The sequence below is a fragment of the Rhea pennata genome, chromosome 15 (genome assembly GCF_028389875.1).
Source record: "Rhea pennata isolate bPtePen1 chromosome 15, bPtePen1.pri, whole genome shotgun sequence".
In the NCBI taxonomy this organism is placed as follows: Eukaryota; Metazoa; Chordata; class Aves; order Rheiformes; family Rheidae; genus Rhea; species Rhea pennata.
The window spans coordinates 15,047,142-15,065,471 of NC_084677.1; the positions used below are offsets into that span (position 1 = coordinate 15,047,142).

General features: G+C 36.2%; 1 protein-coding gene across 3 annotated transcripts in view; it reads left to right on the plus strand.

Annotated features, from left to right (window-relative positions):
- The window catches only part of SDK1 (sidekick cell adhesion molecule 1), a 409,478-nt gene that overhangs the window by 109,947 nt on the left and 281,201 nt on the right, over window positions 1-18,330 (plus strand). For 2 of the 3 annotated variants that reach the window (XM_062587900.1, XM_062587901.1), the window contains exons 2-3: window positions 9,273-9,432; window positions 15,722-15,828. In XM_062587900.1, coding sequence (XP_062443884.1) covers window positions 9,273-9,432; window positions 15,722-15,828 — 267 coding nt within the window. The remainder of the gene's footprint in view (window positions 1-9,272; window positions 9,433-15,721; window positions 15,829-18,330) is intronic. The other variant, XM_062587902.1, reaches the window with a different exon arrangement.

Here is an 18,330-nt window from a genome sequence, read left to right on the forward strand (position 1 = left end):
CTATTTTCTTGTATTTGCATATTATGCTGAGACATGTCTGTAGTTTCATTCTAATAAGCATTTTGTGGGGAAAAATGGAAGAAGGCAAAAAGATAAAATAGGAAATTTCTATGCCTTAAAGCAAGGTAGAAAGGCTGGAAATAGGGAGACAGGTGTTCCTGCAGCCATTCGTTCCCTGGTGCCTAGAATCTTAGAATCACATAAGTTGCTAAGGGAATGAATTGTGTTGTTTGGTCTTTTTAAATAATATTGCATACTAGTCAAGATTTAGGAAAAACATTTGATCTGTTTACATCAAGAAATGAGAAACTCGGAGGCAAAATGGAATTTGTGATGTTATTCAGGTAATTCTGAAATAGAGAATTGATGTTTCAATTTTTTTTTTAAGTGTAATTAATCTACCTAACTATCGATACGAAATGTGCATTCTTGCCACTGGGGACTCCTATTCTACTGAATTGTTAAAAGCTAATCATAACTGCATTAGAGAATACTTTAGTTTTTCTCTTGGGATAACGTGCAAAGAGGTACATATCTTAAGTTCAATATTTATTCCATCCAAATCAAATAAAGGATTGTCAATTAGCCAGCAGCTAATTACTCAATTATTGTTTGTATTATTTCATTCAAGAGGAAAAAAGGTTACCTGTTGAAATCTTGTCTTCCAGTGACTGTGTATTTAAAAGTAATAAATGTCACTTATCCTAGAAATATATAGGTTTCCTCTCTAAACTTACTTAGGCCTAAAACAATTTAATTCCATCCCCAGTTTTTGCATTCAGAGGCTATAGCAGAGGTATTCAAAAAGCAAGTTATTTTTCTTATCTAGAGCAGGACAAAAGTGGGTAACGTGGGCTCATTTCCTTGATTTATACTTAGGAAATTGAGGAAGAGCAGAGCTGATTTAAATGAAGTTGCTTCAATATTGCTCCACTATGAAATCAGATATTGTCTTTGAAAATTTAGGAAATCCACTTTAGGGGTATGCTTTATACTTTCATGTGAAAGCTCTGAACTATGGCAGTATTTTTGAAAAATAGCCTGATATTTTAATGGAATATTTACTATGATGCATCAGTCCTTTGAGATCCAGGCTTAGTGTGAGGTAATAAAATGCAGTTTTAATTTAACTGATTTATTCAGTGACTTACGTCATACTTAAAACCAAGATAACCTGAATCTCAAATACCCAGTATTTTGGGTAGAATAACCTTCTTGCAAATCCATACAGTTAAAGTAACTTAGTGCTCTAATATATAATTCACATTGTTGACAGCTTATGAGTAGACAATATACTATCTTTCACAGCATTTTAGAAGATTTAAATTCAAAAGAAGATGGATTCAAATATTTCTTAGTTCAATCTGACTTCCTGGTATGTGCCCCAAGATTCACTAGGTAATTTTTCCAAATTTTTATGCCATATAAACTACTAAAGTTGATTTTCACAAGAGAATACATGGGACTGGTACATGCATGCATACATGGCAGGAATTAAGATGAAATGTTCCTTTTAGAAAAGGAAAAGAGAAGAAGCTTATCACATATCCCAGTCAGAAATAAGAAGAAAATGGTCCCGATTCCCTGGAAGGTTGCAGTTACGAGCTCTCAATCGGTGCAGAGCAGCTCTTGCTCAATAGTATGTGCTCTGAAGCATCAGCCTGTGAATGTCGCAGCTGAATTTTAATCTGTTTTTGATGGGATTCTGCTCCCCATAGTTATACTTACATTATATACTTTCTTTGGATCACTGAAAATACTCTTCCTACCTTGAGTTTGGGTTTCCTGATTTTAGTTTCCTTTTTAATTTAACTGTAATTTTGTATTATATGTTCAATCCTCAAGACAGCCTGTTAAAATACTATTTTTGTAGCAATTATCATTAGCCTACATGAAGATGGCTCACATCCCTTTTTCTGGCAAACAATGAGTGCAAAAGCAGTTCTGTGTTGTTGCTCTTCCCATGGACTTGTCATTCAGCCTCAATAAGTAATTTAAATAGTCTCATTTTTCCTGGAAAATACCTCATAGATACTGTGTTCTTTCCTTTTATGTGCTAGCTGATTATAAATTTAGACACACATATCAAAAAAGGTTGGTGTGTGTTATAGTTTTGCTTCCAGTTGGTAAACTGAAATCAATATGGGTGTGTTTTTTTTAATAAACCGGTTGTATTTTTGTTCGGGTTTATTGAAAATTATATCCCAGTCAGAAGTTTATTTTCTTTTTCTTTTCTGTTGAGGAAACTGAGGGATGGAAAGACAGGTAGTCAAATGATATTTTATTAGTGATGGAGAGGTATTTGCTCGAGCTTGCTGATTTATGAACAGGTTAATCTACTTCTAATATTCCTTATTGGCCCTCCTGAAAGTGTGCTGAAGTAGCGATGCATAACAAAGACAAATGTGGGAGTGTCTCGGTCTGGTCGTGGTACTCAACGTGTTGTTCTTCCTCTTCATGTCCTCAGGATCCTAGATGTTGACCTTCTCAAGATGTGAACACCTGATTTTAGCTCCAGATGTTAGGTAGTCAGCATTTCTGGAAAAAAAAGGTGAGACTTTAATAGGGTCGTTGCAGTGTTTTTCACTGTTGAAGGTAGTGTGGTACTTCTCTGGAGACTGGTAACTTCCCTTTTCCCTTTTCTCGGTAGAATACAGAGAATACAGATGTTTGTAAGGGGGTAGGTTTTTTTTTTTTTTTTTTTTTTTTTTTTTTTTTTCAGGCCACCTCCTCTTATAGCTTATATTTACAAATTTATACCTGAACATGATTTTCAGGGAGAATAAAGTATGGGAAAGCTCTCTGCTTTTCTCTGATGCACCTGTTTGCTAGGGCTGGGGAGAAGCTCAAAGAAGATAAGTTGCATACAGCATCATTTTAATGTAAAAATGTCAGTATCAATCCAAGGAAAAGTGTATGTACAATGCTGAATTAGGTCCTGAAACTATATTTTGAGATAAAATCCATTTAAACTTTGCATGTACCTAGGATAGAAAACAGACAGGCTACCCCGGCAATATAATCTAAGTCTTGTAGTTCAATGCTGTACAAAAGCAAGGCAGAAAGGTTATGGAGCAAGTATCCAGCCATGAGACATGATTATTCAGTAATTTTTAAGATAATTTTGTCATATTCTCGCCTGTATTTTCTTAAGATTTCCATAGAAACAAATCTATACCATCCTTTTAGGGATACTAGTCAGATGTTAGAGACTTTGGCATGCAGACTTGATGAAAATTTGCAGAAGCTGTATGTTCCAGCAGATAGACACTTTATCCTGTCACTCCTCCTTGCATCTCAGACAAAATTTACTTTTTTGTTGTTGTTGTTGTTGGTTTTTTTAACAGCCTAGCTGAAGAGGCAGAGTGTTCAGAAGAAAGCAATGGTGCATAGCATTAAGGCTTGTTTTTTCTGTAGGCAAAGAATTCTTTTAACTAAATCTTACAGGACTAGTATTTTATTACTCCTGTTTGTAGGACTGGAATAGGCTTTTTCTTAGCTTTTTCCCTCCATCCTTCAAGAATGTAAAAACTGAGAGATATTCTCAGGGTTTCTAAAGCCTTGATTGGCTCTAAGGGTGGCCTTAGGCCTTAGCCTCAGGTGAGAAATTCCTGTATTTAACTAGTAAGTATCTCACGTGTGTTGGATGAGCCACTTGTATCTAACCCTTTCTCTGTCCCCTTAGCCAGTTCCTCCTTTCCTACAGGTTTCTTCCTGACATAACTTTTCTTTTCCTGCCATTCTCAGTTCCCCTGAGGGGCTCTAAAACAACCAAACGGGTCCCTGTTGATCCAATTTAAAATTCTGCCTTCCGTTACATTTAATCACGTCTTTAATCACGTGTCTAAGGTGTGAGCAGTACGGTAGTGTAAAAATGCCAAAGCCATCAAAGCTTTTCTGCTACCTCTTTTATGGGGCCTTTGCTCAGTATTGTATTTTCATTTTTTGCTTTCAGTGAATTTTTAATGAGCTCTGATTACATAATTGAATTCAATAAACGGATATATGAGCTGGTTGAGAAAAGACTAAAAGATGAAAAGATAAAATTACTTCAAGAGTTTGAGTAAATCTTATAGAGAAGCAGGTTAGTTTATAAAGAATGGTATATTCTTTTAAAAAATATTCTAGTAGGTCTATTAAACTTTAGCTTCTAACAGAATTGCATTGAATTTTGAGCCCCGTTTCTGTACAATACCAGCTTGATTGTGGCGCTGGAAGGGGAGAGAGCGCTGAGGGGGTGGCAGCGTCCATGGGCCCAGGCCCCTTTGAGGGGGGCAGCAGCCACCTTCTCTTCCAAATCATCTGTTCTTGTAAAAAGATGAGTTACAAGGGGCAAATGGGTAATTGTGAGTGAAATAATGAAGGTTGTTACCATCTAAGCCCTGAAATCACTGAAAAAGAGGATCAACAAATTGCTTGGGTACTGATTTACAATGCAGATAGCCATTTCCTCCTAGAGTAATCTCACTGGATGGCTCACAGATTTCTTCAGAAAAGAGCAGTTTAATGAGCTCATTTCATGAAGCCTCTTTATACTAGCAGGTAAATGTCAGTGTTTTCTGGAAACTCGATGCTGATCATTTCACCTTAGTGGCCGGACTGTAGGACTCGTACAGACTCCTCTTAGGACCCGGTCTCCTGAAGGGTAGCACAGCTCTCTGTCACCTGGCTGCTCATGTCCACAGGGAAGTTTGACCCTTCTAAGTAATCTTGCCAGTGTATGAGTATTAAGTATAATGTCTCTCTCCTAATTCATTTAGGAGACTCCCAAAAATACACATGAAGCCTATGAAAGGATTTAGCATTTCCTTACTTCATTAGAAATCTCTGTGTAAAAAATTATATTTAGAAATTAAAACATGCCTCAAAATGTTCCAGTAATGATTATATTATGTATAGTAGTTTGAGAACATCTGTTTTTAAAAAAACAAGCCTGTATATCATACTGTCTGACTCTTACTTAAATGTTTGGCTTATAAAGTTTTAAAATGTTGGTTGATTTCATAAGTTAAGAGAATGTGGGAACTGACATAAGGCTTCTTCAGAATATTCAGTTATGAAAAAAAGAAAAACTTTGTAGAATATCAACCAGTTTTATCCACAACTGAAGTTAAATCTCAAAGCAAGAAACAGAAATTTGTAATTCTCTCAGATACCGGAGATGTAGCAAATGTAGCCACCCTGCGAGTTCTTGACCATGTTCAGCTGAAGGGCAGCTGCTACCCAGGGTCTGTAACTTCAGGTTCATGATGAGTCTGTGCTGCCATGTGGTCTCCTAAATAATGACAAGTCCCTGGTCAGAGGTGAAGTGAAAGAAGAGAGACTGGCGAGGTTGGCATCTCCGTCCCCTCCTTAGTCCCAGGCCTCAGAGGAACAGTGGGACACCTTGCAAACCACAATCTCCGCTCTCCTTGAGCTCCATCTTCCCTAATGTTGCAGGCTTTTGACTATCAACTGTTTAAAGATTATGGTATATGAGTTGTGGATTCAGAAAGTTCAGACAATCTTAAATGGTGAATGAGGTCATTTCCTCATAAAATGTAAAAGATAGCTTAAACTCTTTCAATAGTAAGTATAAAAATACCTGAGCTTAATCTAAGTTTTGAAAGGAAGATGAGCAATTTAACGGAAAGGTTAGTTGCCCTGGGAAATTCAGCTGTCTGAAAAGCAGAGTGCAGTAATAAAATATCCCACTCGGTTGATTGCTGCATTCACACCGAGAGTTCAAATCTGTGCTTGCCTGGACTCTAATCTGATTGATGATGCTGATTATGATGGTTTAATAAATGCCGTTGGTACTTTACCCAGGATGTTTTGAATGATTTGTAAGTTATTGGCATGCCTTGTTTTGTTTTGTTTTCTTTGTTTTTAATTATTGTTAGAGGTCATGAAATAAATTACTGACATCAAATGCCTCTGTGTAGAGAGTATGTATAACTTTATTTGCAACCATATGTGATAACAGGTTGTTGTTTTGACAAGGTAAAAATACCATTTTAATACAGGAAAATGACGACTCTACAAACAATAGCTTTGTGTAGATTATATATGGTACGTATACTTTAGTCAAGCTATCGTATTAATATTCATTACACTATTATTTTTATGTGTATGGTCATTTCAGAAAATGAAATCTTCTTACTCCTTGAATAAATATTATTTCCTTAGCAAATTTCAATGGGAAGGAGGACAAAGGTGTAAAATGTAGAAATCTTAAGTGAAAATTAGATCTCCTTGGTATTACTGAATAATCTTAATCAGATCTAGAAAGATTATTTTTTGTCCTTCTTACCCTTGGGATACCATTTAATTCATACACTTTAGATATTATTCTTTTTTGCACAATAAGATGATTAAAATAAGCGAAAGTTACTTTCTCTACAAATATAAGAATTAGGTATAATGAAGGGAACCATGTTTATTTTAAATAGGTTTTTGCAAGTATTAAAAACTGAGAAAACTTACTCTGTGCATCTTTGTGCAGCAGTCCTAATGTACGAATGTTAACTGCTATACCTTTGCTTTTCAGTAGTTGATCTTTACGACGCAGGGAACAGTTACAGTCAATGGTTATATTCAAGGTTGTGTTTTTAAGTCATGATTATAATTGAAGTGTTTCAATACTGTTTTGCTTCAACATTTTATTTTCTAGGATTTAAATAATGGATATCGCTAAATCTAACATCTGTGGGTTAAAACAAAAGTTGTCAGGCAGTAAAAAAAAAAAAAAACATTACTTCTACATCTTCTGGTTTATGTATAATTTTCACGACTCATTTAAGCAACAAAGTAAATGTATTCAGGAAACAAATATTCAAAAAAGCCCTCTGCTGTTATTTTCTAGCTGAGGAAGAGGAATTTTCAGTACGTTCATCCCCATTGATAGCAACGGCAGCAATCGCTCGGTATTTGTCGTCTGTGCGTTTGATCATTAATATGTGCATTTGTCACAGGCACAGCGGAGCTTTCACTTCTGGATACTCACGGCGCTCTTCTGCAGGCAGCCTGGCAAACCCATCTTGCACGTTTCAGTCCAGCCCTCGGGGGCTGAATCCCAGTCTTACCTCTTGCTTTCAGTTTCTGAGCGTGCTCTGGGGCTGCAGAAATGTCACGAACCTTCTTACATATACAGATCACCACAAAACAACACTTTCCCAGAAACTTGGGTTCCCAAGCTGTGGGAAAGTCCAGTGTTATGCAAGATACTTCAAGATATTAAATAGTGAATAAATGTCTGAATCACCAAATGTTTCCTGCTGTGCATATGTGTTTCTTGGCAAACAGCTGGGAGCTACTTACGTTGGCTGTTGCCAGTAATGGTACCAAGCACAGTAGATACTGTAATCTCTGCTTTGGTTAATTCCCCACAGCATCCTCATAATTGTGGAGTATTTATTTCCTTTTAGTGTCCCTGATCTCATCTTTCATGTGTTTTTTGTTCATGTCTTCCCTTCTGTGTCCTTGAGTTCAGTCCATCTTCTAGCTTTCCTTGTCTTTGGCTGGTCTTCTGGTCAAATCAGTCCTTTCTGCTTACCAATGAGGTTACTTGTTTCTTTATTATAGCCCAAACTTTCTGTGCCTTTTAAGCTGTTTTATGGTATCTCTATTCAAGTACTCTTACTTGGTTTCTGTATCAGATGTAGCAAAAGTGTTTTGCAACTGGAGCAATCTTTATTTTGAGAATAAAGATCTGATAAAGTTTCTGTAATAGACCTCAACCTGTCTGCTTGCAGCTTGTTCCAATAAGCTTTGGGCATTCAAATGATTGAGCAAATTCATCAAACTGTATAAAAATAACTAGTCTGTAAGATTGAGTCAACCTATTAAATTCCATGTTTTTGTATTAAAACACTCATCTTGAATGTAATGCCTATTATATATGTGCATAAACATATTGTTATTGATAATACATAGTGCTTGTAAACTCTTCAGATGGACAGTCTATAGTTCTACACAATAACAACTAGAAATTTGATATGTAAAACATGAAAACCTTAATTTTCTAGTGTTGACTGAGAGGTGGGACTCCAGCAGATGCAGAGTGGTAGTAGATCTGGATTTAAGTGGAGCTACAGGAATTTACCAGCTGTGAATCTGTCTGTACATGCCCTGCCCAATATCACAAAGGGTCGAGGTGGAATGGAAAACAGATTCTGTGCAAGAGTGGGTGCCAGCTGCAGGACCCGTTCTGTAGTATCAGGCGGTTGTTTAGTGAGTGTGTGTCAAAAATGTATTTATTTCCAAACAGGAGCTCATGTAAAATTTAAGAAAATCTGACCTTCCCCCCCCCCCCCCCCGCCCTTCCCCTTTTGACCTCTTATTTCAAATGAGAGATTCTTTCTTGTTTATAGAATTTTGGTGGCTGGATTATAAGTAATTTGAGTGGGCTGCTTGTTTGCTACTGGCCACATCCTGTTCCTGTTGATGACAGAGAAGGTATGACTGCGCATGGAATGATTCATAATTCTGTTAGGAGAGTTTTTTCTTGATGAAAAAGGCACATCCTTTATGACTGTATTCACAGCCTTTGCTTGCAATTTTGCTGCTTGGAGTGTTCTAAGCATTTATGGTCCACAGGAGGAGAAGAGTTTGAAACTGTAGTGACCCTTGAACATTATTAAAATACCGTAATTCAAAATCTGTAATTGGTTTCAGGTAATATAATTTAACACATTTTGGTTTGCAATAATATTGAAAAACATATCAATCTTGTGGTTTTGTAAGGTGGTTTGTTCTAAAATATCTTTTCTATCAACATTTTTCATTTACCCTGAGACTTTTCCTGCTGTGGTAATCATTTCTATCCAAGATTACTCTTCTACTTTCTTTTTCTTTTTTTTTCTTTTTTTTTTTTTTTTCCCCAAAAAAAAGAAAAGAAAAGAAAAATGTTTTGTAAGTGAATTTAATCCTCAGGAAAGAAAAAGAAAGCCAACAAGGCCCTTCACTGCCAGCCACAGTAGACAATACTGAAATATCTCATATATATAAGCAGAACCAAAGCATATCGGAGCAGACACTTCTCTTCTAAGTAAGCATTAGGGCCTAAGAGTTTCAGGGTTTTTATATATATATATGTGTGTGTGTGTGAATATACACTTGCAAGCTATATTTCTAAAGATAAAACTTAATTCTAAACATAGCAGTATTAGCTGCTGGGACAAGCTGTCCTTGTTTTACGTTGGCCATTTTGAGAAGAAATGAGCTAAATATTGGTGGCATGAAATTTACTAATACTCATTTAAATAACTTAAAAACGATTTTCTGTCTTACAGATGATGTTGCACCGTACTTCAAGACTGAACCAGGCTTGCCCCAGATACACTTGGAAGGAAATCGCCTTGTACTAACATGCCTTGCTGAAGGCAGCTGGCCCTTGGAATTTAAGTGGATACACAATGACAGTGAAATAACCAACTACTCCAGTGAATATAAGTAAATAAAAACCATATAATAGCCTTCTTTAATTGGAAAAAAAAAGACAATACTTGAAACAATTTTGTAGACAGATACATTGACAATGTTTTTTATTATGAAAGAAGATGATTTGTAGTTAATGGGGAAGATCTGGGAGAATCTCCTTTGCAAAAAATTATATTTAATACTCCAGAGGTTCTAACATAGAAACTTTAAAGTAACAACAGTCCTTTCTTGTGGGAGACATAAATTCACATGAATTTATATTAAAGAGTAGGCATATCCCTTCATGTTTTTTGTGTCAATGATACTGATTAAAGATTAAGATTTTCCTGTTCAGAATCAAAAGAAAAAGGGTTTGCTGTCTCCCTGGTTTGTTTGTCTGCTATCTATGTATCTTGCTTTTCTACCATGGATAGTGTCTTGAAAGCAGAGCAAACATTAGATAAATGTTATGTCTGACTTGCTGCTTATCCTTAAAGAAAACTAAGCTCAATGGAAGTTTTCTTTTCAATAGGTAGATATGGATATAAAAGAATCGAGCCTATCTTAAATGATATCTCAACTTTCTGTTTCGCTTCTGAGAGCGTGAAAATGAATCTTGTAGTTTGTAGGGTAACAAACTGCTCTATGGATCTATGTAGTTTTTTCCCTGGACCTCATTCCTGGACCATGTTCCTTAAGACATCTCATCAGCGAGAGAAAAAAATGCCGTGATAGTAGAGCTACATTTTTGCTGATAGGCAGCAGGTGGCTGGGAAGACATACAAGTGTAAACCGTCTTGAGTTGTGTCTGCCTTTTCCTAGGTGGGAGCATTAACTGGGTCTCCGCTATGCAGTTGCTGGTTTCCATAAACGGTATAGAAATTACTATCTGTGCAACTTCTGCACTTCTCAAATTTTGTTGAAATTTCCTGGTGAATTCAGGAATTGTGAGGGGTGTGTGTACACGTGGTAGACAGACCCATTGCATAACACTTCTGTCCATAGCCAACCACAGTAAATACTATGTTTTGACAATAGTTATGTTTCTTAAAGTTGGTAAAAGTTGTGCTCCATCATTATAGATAGAAATTATAGCGTAAGTGGGTGTAAAAATTTGGTACTGATATACATTACTATGGTACCTAAGTACCTCCAGTCTAAAATCAATGGCTAAACCAAAACCTCTGGTAGACTTTGGCCTTCCTGGGATTTTTCCCATTGCAAGAAGAGATACCTGCAATGGTTAATATCACTATTACTGCACTAAGTATTATTTTATTACTTCTACTAAATGCTTCCTCATTGTTCTGACAATGCAGTCAAACGAGGTAGTTCCTAATTCATTTTCTCAAAAACTTTCAAAATTGTAACTTTAACATTAGTACTAGTTTCTATGTTATTTGCCTTTCTAGAGGAGTAGAAAAAAAGCATCTTAATAGCAGGTGTTTTAAAACTCTCTAAGGTCATGTAGTACACAAATTTATTGAGTTGAATTTTCCAAAGAAATATATAGGTCTATATATACTTTCCTGAAAATTTGGTTTAGGTGAGATTAATGATAAAAAAAAGTAAATTCTAGCTTTGTAGATGTGGTAGGCGAAGGGACTTAAGTTGTATAATACTGGAAAAAAAACAGAGCGAGGATGTACAACATCTTGAAAGTAAGATCAGAATGCCATGGTATTTATTGGATATGTGCACATCCTTAATAAACTTACCAGACCCAAAATTATAATTTGACTGTGTATTGCAATGTGAGTTTGGATCAATGTACTGAAACGTCATTCCCAAGCTGTATAGATGCATATCTGTACGCACACTACCTTGTTTCTTATCAGTACAGTTAATTTATTCTAGTGAATTTCAGGTCATGATGCAAGGCATGTTTATTCGTTTCGCTTTTTCTTTTTTGCTCTTGTTTCCATTTCTAATTAAACACATTTGCTACAAAGGTGCTTAAGAAGATAGGAAAATATTAGCTTATAATAATTACAATAACACTGATAGAAATTTTTAATTTAAATATTGCAGCCCTATCATTAATTTGTTATTCCTTGCCACAGTCTGAGATAAGCCAAACAGCATTTTGATTCTACAAGAATGTAAAGCTTTAAGCTGTGCTGCCTTAGCAGGCATGTAGTCTTCCAAAAAGGATTAAATGATATAGGTGTATTAGGATGAATGATAGTATGAAAGAGTATGCTTAGACATAAAATTCCAGTTGCAAAATTTAAACTTTGACCCTGTAATAGTTTGTTCTGTGGTTCTCTTAGGTAGATAAGTGTTCTGTTTAAATGCATGAGTCTTTCTTACATGAGTGACTTCAGCAGCAGATTGACTCAAAGATTTTCAGTAATTGGTATTGGTTATTGTGTCTTAGTTAAAGTAATGTCTATATTGTAACAGGATGAAAATACTCAAAGCTTATTATAACACATCAAACGAGTAAAGAGCAAACTGGAGTCTTTGCATACCGTTGTTTGACACTGGTGACCCTGAACGAACAGCTTTTCTTTGTATAAAGGTGCAGTATGAAGATTAGGTATGCATAGCCTGCCTTTTATAGTGACTGTGCATACACTAGTCTGTGTTAAGTATTTGTAAAAGAATCTTAAATTCGCTGTGGTCTGAGACACATGTATCGTAATGAAAAATGAATCAATGTGGTTGCTTTAAGTAGCTATTTTGGCCGATTAGTATAAATTAAGAGTGTTTGAAGACAGTGACTTTTTTCTTCTGGAGTTATTTTGGTATTTGTTTGTTTGTCCTTTGAAAGCAAGTTCTAGACCAGTTGGAACTTTCATAGTTGACTTTCTGGCTTTGATATTATTTATTTGGATTTACAAATCAAAGTTACATTTAAGCAATAGTACAGTTTTCTTCCAAACTACTTAAAAGAATGTGTTTATTATAATATATATTTAAAATAAGACACATTTTAATTTTATCCTGTATAAAAGGTTAGATCAGTTGATGCATAATTTCTTTGTTAAAAATGTTTGAATTAATAATAAGCTATACTATTATCTAAACTATTACTAGCTATATTACTGGCTAAGAAAACATGTTTGATTTCAATTTATTACTGTGTTGACAATCAGGGCTTTTGACAACCTATATCCTATAGGTTGATTTTTAACTCTGACAGTATTTAAAATTAGGAATATAACATTTGAACGTTGTAGGAAAGCTTCAGCTGGCATTTCTGCTTAGGTGCTTGTCCTTAGTTCGTCCTGAAGTTCTAACCCATTGCTACGCCTGTGACTGCACTTCCCGCATTTTGAGGGACTTTCCTTGAAACTTTCTTTCATACTTGTAACTTTACATCTTTCTATGGAAACTTTTTAAACAGCCTGTTTCTAGTTGGTGTACCACTCCAAACAAATCAACTGACTTTCTAAATTACTTGCGCAAATCCCTGGAAGCCCTAAGTAGCCTTCTGGCATCCTGACAACGGAGAGTTCTTCTCTCTTGGAAAGTGCAGACAAAATTAAAGCAAAACGATGTCTTGTCATTGTAAAAAAAAATAACACCCCCCCCCCCCCGCCCGTTAACCTTTGATATAAATCTAGTCTGTGGAAGAGAATTTTTCTCCCTTTTGCCTATCAGGAAAATACCTTGAATCATGGAGGCTTAGCACAAAAAGCAGTGTTTTACTGTGAGGTGAAGAGAAAAGTGTTTTTTAAAAGAAGAAAAAAGATCAGACATTTGAGGTACATAAAGACTGTTTACAATTGTAAACACAGAACTAGAAATTAAATCAATATCTGTTTTTGTCTTGCCCATTTTTTGTACTTTCGAGTTAGTCTCAAAAAACATAAATATATGTTCTATCCTCTTTTGTTACCTTTATTATTTAATTCTCCTAATGTTAGTGGAATACTAGTTTTTGCATAGGATTTTTTTTCCTCAAGTAATTAGGATTTCTATGCAAAGTCCAAGACTCCATTAACATCTTTACTGTAAGATCAAGCATACAGATTGGTAAGCCTATGTTAGAGTTCCTTTTATGGTCACATTTTGAAATTTTGCAATTTTCATATTTTTTTCCTCCAATCTAAATTAGATTTTTCTTTGACATGTCTGTCAGAAAAGGAGAAGCTATTTCTGTTTAGAAACAAGTGTGTCCTCTTCAGAAGCTGCCGCAGAATGTTCTTCTGGAAAGTCGAGTCAAGTATCTCGTTTAAAACAAGCTCTGGATCGTAGAAGTTGGCAAAACCCGTAGCTTCTAGTGCTCCGGTTTCCATCCTATCTGTATTTCGGCTTAGGTAGCGTTCTTGGCTCTCCCGTGCCATTCACAGGCAACGCACCAGCCAAACCATTTTCATTTCCCTTTAGCTTTTCCCCGTTGCTTCTTACCTCGTAGATCACCCTTCCAAAATACTTTTCTGACAGCTGACTTTGTTCTGTGACTCTCAGTCTGCATCTACCCCGCTACTGATTTCCCAGGGGGAAATAAAAATCGGAATTGCCCGTTTTCCACGTTCGCGTTGCGTGAGGTGCCCGTTCCCTTGCCCTCCTGTTGCCCAGCAGTTGCGCTGAGGTGCTGCCGTTTGGTGGGCGCAGGCTGGCCTGCGGTTTCCGACGTAGGTGGCATATGTACTGTAAATTTTTAAAAGAATTTCTTTGCTGCAGGCAGCACGTTAAGAATGTTTCCCCACAGAGACGTTAGTAAGTTAGAGAAGAAAACTGAAGTAGCACACTTCTGATGTGATAGGTTTGTTTTGTCTTTAATGGCGGAAAAACTGACTCTATGTTATTGCCTGAGTACAGAAGAATACCAAAGAAAAAAGCAGCTAATTTTGGCTCCATTTAATAGAGAAGTAGAAAAACAAATGTTGGTCAAGTACAATACTGAATTGTTAGAGAAAAGAGAAAACCTTATAAAGCTATAACCTGTTTAGTAAAATTAGCTATAAAAATGTCAGTAAAAATTGTCAATATCTTTTGTCTTTTTTTTTTTTTTTTTTGACTAAAGATTTGCAACAGGCATCTGCTTGTTTTGTTTTATTTTTTAAAAAGAAATCCTGTAAGGAACTAAGGAAGCCTCATTCTCTATTGATCTGTGTCGGATGCCCGGTACGTTCACCTGGCTTCTCACCACCTCCTCCGGCTCGCTCATCGGGCAGGAGGCAGCACGGCTGGGTCACAGTTACACATCCATTGGCCAGCAAGTGTTGTGTGCTGATTGCCTGCCGAGTAGACTAGTGCTGCCTGCTGAGCCCTCCTTGTCTTTCCCTGGCTTCAGTGAGAAGGGAAGAAGGCACCATTTTAAGCCTTTCCCCTCTCGCTAGCTAGAAATTGTCATCATCCCTGGAGAAAATTTGCCAGTTGCTACAAAGCAGTTAGGGGAGGAGCAGGCTAAGACGCGTCGCGACAGACGGGCAACGCGGTGGCCTGCTGAGGAAGTCAGGGCTTTCTAGGGACTGCTAGGGATTGCTAAAGTTTGTTGATGGTTCTGGTGTTTTAATTCACTAGTTTTAGGTTGTCTGAACTATTTTTTATTGTATATTTGATAGTAATTACAATGCAGTGATCATAGTCTTCATTTATCATTTAAGCTAGATTTTTTCCACCTCCCTTACTTTCATGCCATCTGATTCTGTTCACACATTCCCTCTATATGTGGATGTGTATAGTGTATGTGAGTATGAGTATCCTTCTTTAGCAGAATTAATTTTTGAAGATTAAAATTCAACAGTATTATTTTTTCTTATATTTTCATAAAGACTTTCATTAATCCTGCCACAAGATCTCTGAAGGTGACTGGGGGAATTTTCACTTTGATTAATGTTTGTTTAATGCAGGATTATCTATATTATTCCTCTGTTTTATTCACATTAAAACTGTGCCTATCAGCTCATTTTTATATTGGGCTTTCAAATACAGTTGGATGAGGAAGGTGAACATTAGTGGACTAAGTGACTTTTAAAGTATACTGAAGGGCGGAACAAATACAATGTACAGAGTCCTGTATTGTAGTAAGTGTCTTTTTTTCCACTGGAGAGATTTGATGTTTCTTGCAAGTTTTCCTATTGCCTACATTTAGATTGTAGTTGTATTGTACCACCTCTAAGCAAAATACTAGATGTCTTTGCTTTATGAATGAGATAGCTAAAACTAAGGAGAAAAATTAGAGAGAGTACAGAAAATACTGTAGCCTAGGGTTAGATATGATATGCTGCTGCGGATCATTAGAAAAAAAAATATATATGCATTTGAGACAATGTGTAAATTATTAGAGGAGGAATAAGAAATGCTGTATTAAGTAGCATTGATCTGCCTGTAGGCCTGCTATAATTCTGTAATTGTGTCTTTTTAGGTACATCATCCCAGCTTTGCAGAGGTCTGATGCTGGTTTTTATCAATGTGTTGTACGAAACAGGATGGGAGCATTGCTGCAGAGAAGATCTGAAGTTCAAGTGGCATGTATGTTCAAATAGAAGTTATTTTGTGATTCATTAGCTAACTGATTTTTTTCATGTGTCAAAAAAAAAATAGCAATAACACATTTTATGGTTTTTATCTGAAAGTTTATTAGATACCATGTTTTAAAACTATTGAAGTACAAGAAGAATTCACGTTTAATGTAGATATCACCTGGGAAACAAGTTCAGAGTGGTGCAATGTTAAGTTTTCAGGCAAGCTTTCAACCATTCAAAGCCATCAGGAGAGAAGATCGTTTGGAGAAAGCATTAGGATGAGAAAAAACTATTATACCCTTTCCTGAAGATACATACAGAGATGAACAAAGATAAAGGGGGGGAAAAAAGAGGGGAGAAAAAAAAAAAAAAGGATTCTGAGGATTTCAGAACGTAACTCTTATGTTACAGAATTAATAGTTGTTTCACAGCCAACACCTTGCCGGCCAAATTTTAGAAGTCTGTTCTGAACATCTTTCTGAACCAAATTCTCTAATATTTGTACCTCTTTAATAAAGATTGTGGAGGATTTTTTGGAATTAGCCTCTAATTTGATATCTGACTTTCATTTGGAAATGTTAAATTGACTTTCTCTAGTGTTACTGCTAAGTTGCATTACCTAGTAAATGATTGTCTAAACTTACTTTCATTTTTTTTCTGTTAATGTATAGAAAATATAATCCAAATAACTTGGAAGTCATCAGAAAATTAGACTTTTTGTTTCTTTGAAGTAAATATATTTAAAAAAGAGAGAGACTTCTTTATTACTTGTTACCAATGTGATACATACATCAGATTGGTCTTCCTCAGGGTCAGTATCTGTAAAACGAGTAGTAGCAAATGTCACTTCATATGTAGAGTTTAGGAGATAAATTGAATTATTTCCTAGAAAATCTTCTAAGGAACAGAAGAAAATTAATAACTATGTCCTGAGGGAAGTTACTTGGAATTTTCTATGATTTAAAAAAAAAAAAGTTACAGATGATACTATAAAGGTTTTGATCTCAAGTTCACCAGCTTCCTATGTTGTAGTAAATTATATGACTATATTAGTAATCAAATGTTTGATATCTCATTGGTATTGGTTCAAGGATGCTGGGAGCCAATCTAAAAATTCACTGCTACCAAGAAGGAGCTTTCCTGCGCTAACTCCCTTGCCTTCTCTGAGCCATTACGCCCTTACTATGTACTCCTCCTGCTGATCTGGTGCTTGCTCTGATGTGCCTCAGGCCATTACAAATATTTTTCTGAATATTTTTCTTCTGTTTTAGTGAACTATAGCAAGTCCCAGAGGACCATGTGAAAGCTGGTGCAAGGGAGCACAGCTGTAGAGTGGGGGCGGGGGGGGGGGGGAAGACCTTGAACAAGGTCAGAAGGGGAAGATGAAACAGGCAGGATAGGGTGAGACATTCCCCTTTCTGCAGTAGTGAGCCATTAGATCAGCCTAGATGCCTCTGGAGTTGCATCTACAGGTGTGGTTTCAGGGGATAAATGCTTTGGCAGCCATGCCAGAGTACCATATACTTATTTTTCCCTCCTCCTCACTAAGTATTCCCATTCCTGCGTTGCAGTGTGGCATACTGTCCCTGTAGGCTGAGCAGGAAAACTTGTTTGTGCAGCTGTGGATTGGGAAACTCATCCAACATTTTTTGAAAAGCAACAGTTAATTTGTAGGGTTTGCAAAATTTGTTTGTTTCCCCCAGTATGATTCCCTACACCACCCTACAATTGCATTAGCACAATTTCTGAGAAGGTACTTGCGGGAATCATAGTAAAAGGGAGGCACAGGAATACTTTACTTTGATACCGCTGCTGAAGAATTTTGTCTCCTGAAAAGACTGCCTTTTTCCCTTCTGAATGAGGGAAAGGTTTGCAGTAAAGTGCTTTGTTTCTTCAGGGCTTTCTTTTGTGTGTTTGGCTGTTCTTGAGAGAGAAAGAAGTATGATCTCTTTTTCTTTATTTTTTAATTTTTCCTGTTTAACTTGTACTTCTGCATTGCTGAATAAGGCTAAATAACTGTCTCTTAAGATTCCTCTGTCTGAATTATGAAATTTTTAAAATTTATTTTCACTGATAAAGATGTTGAAACAAAGTAAAGAAGATCTGATGAGATAACAGATCCTTGATCCTTGGTCTTGGTCCTATAGTGACCTAATGGTTCCTATAGTGAAACTGGGCTTTCAGACTTGCACTGTATTCCCACAGGTTAAAACGTCCTACAGGTTTTAAGTATCCTCCTTCTCTGTCCAGAGTAACTGTTACTGTGATTATTTTCTATATTTTAACATGTTTTAATCTACACTGATTGTTTTTAAGCTATATGGGCATAATAAAATACCTCGTATTTTACCATAATCTACTTCTGTATTATTCTTAAAAATATACCGGAAAACAGAATTCAAAGGGTTTAGGTAGTCTTGTCCAATCTGTAAGAGTTACAGAGAACTACACATTAGGTGCTCAACTTAGATGTATTCACAGGAAGTGAACTGCATGTGCCGCTATAGAG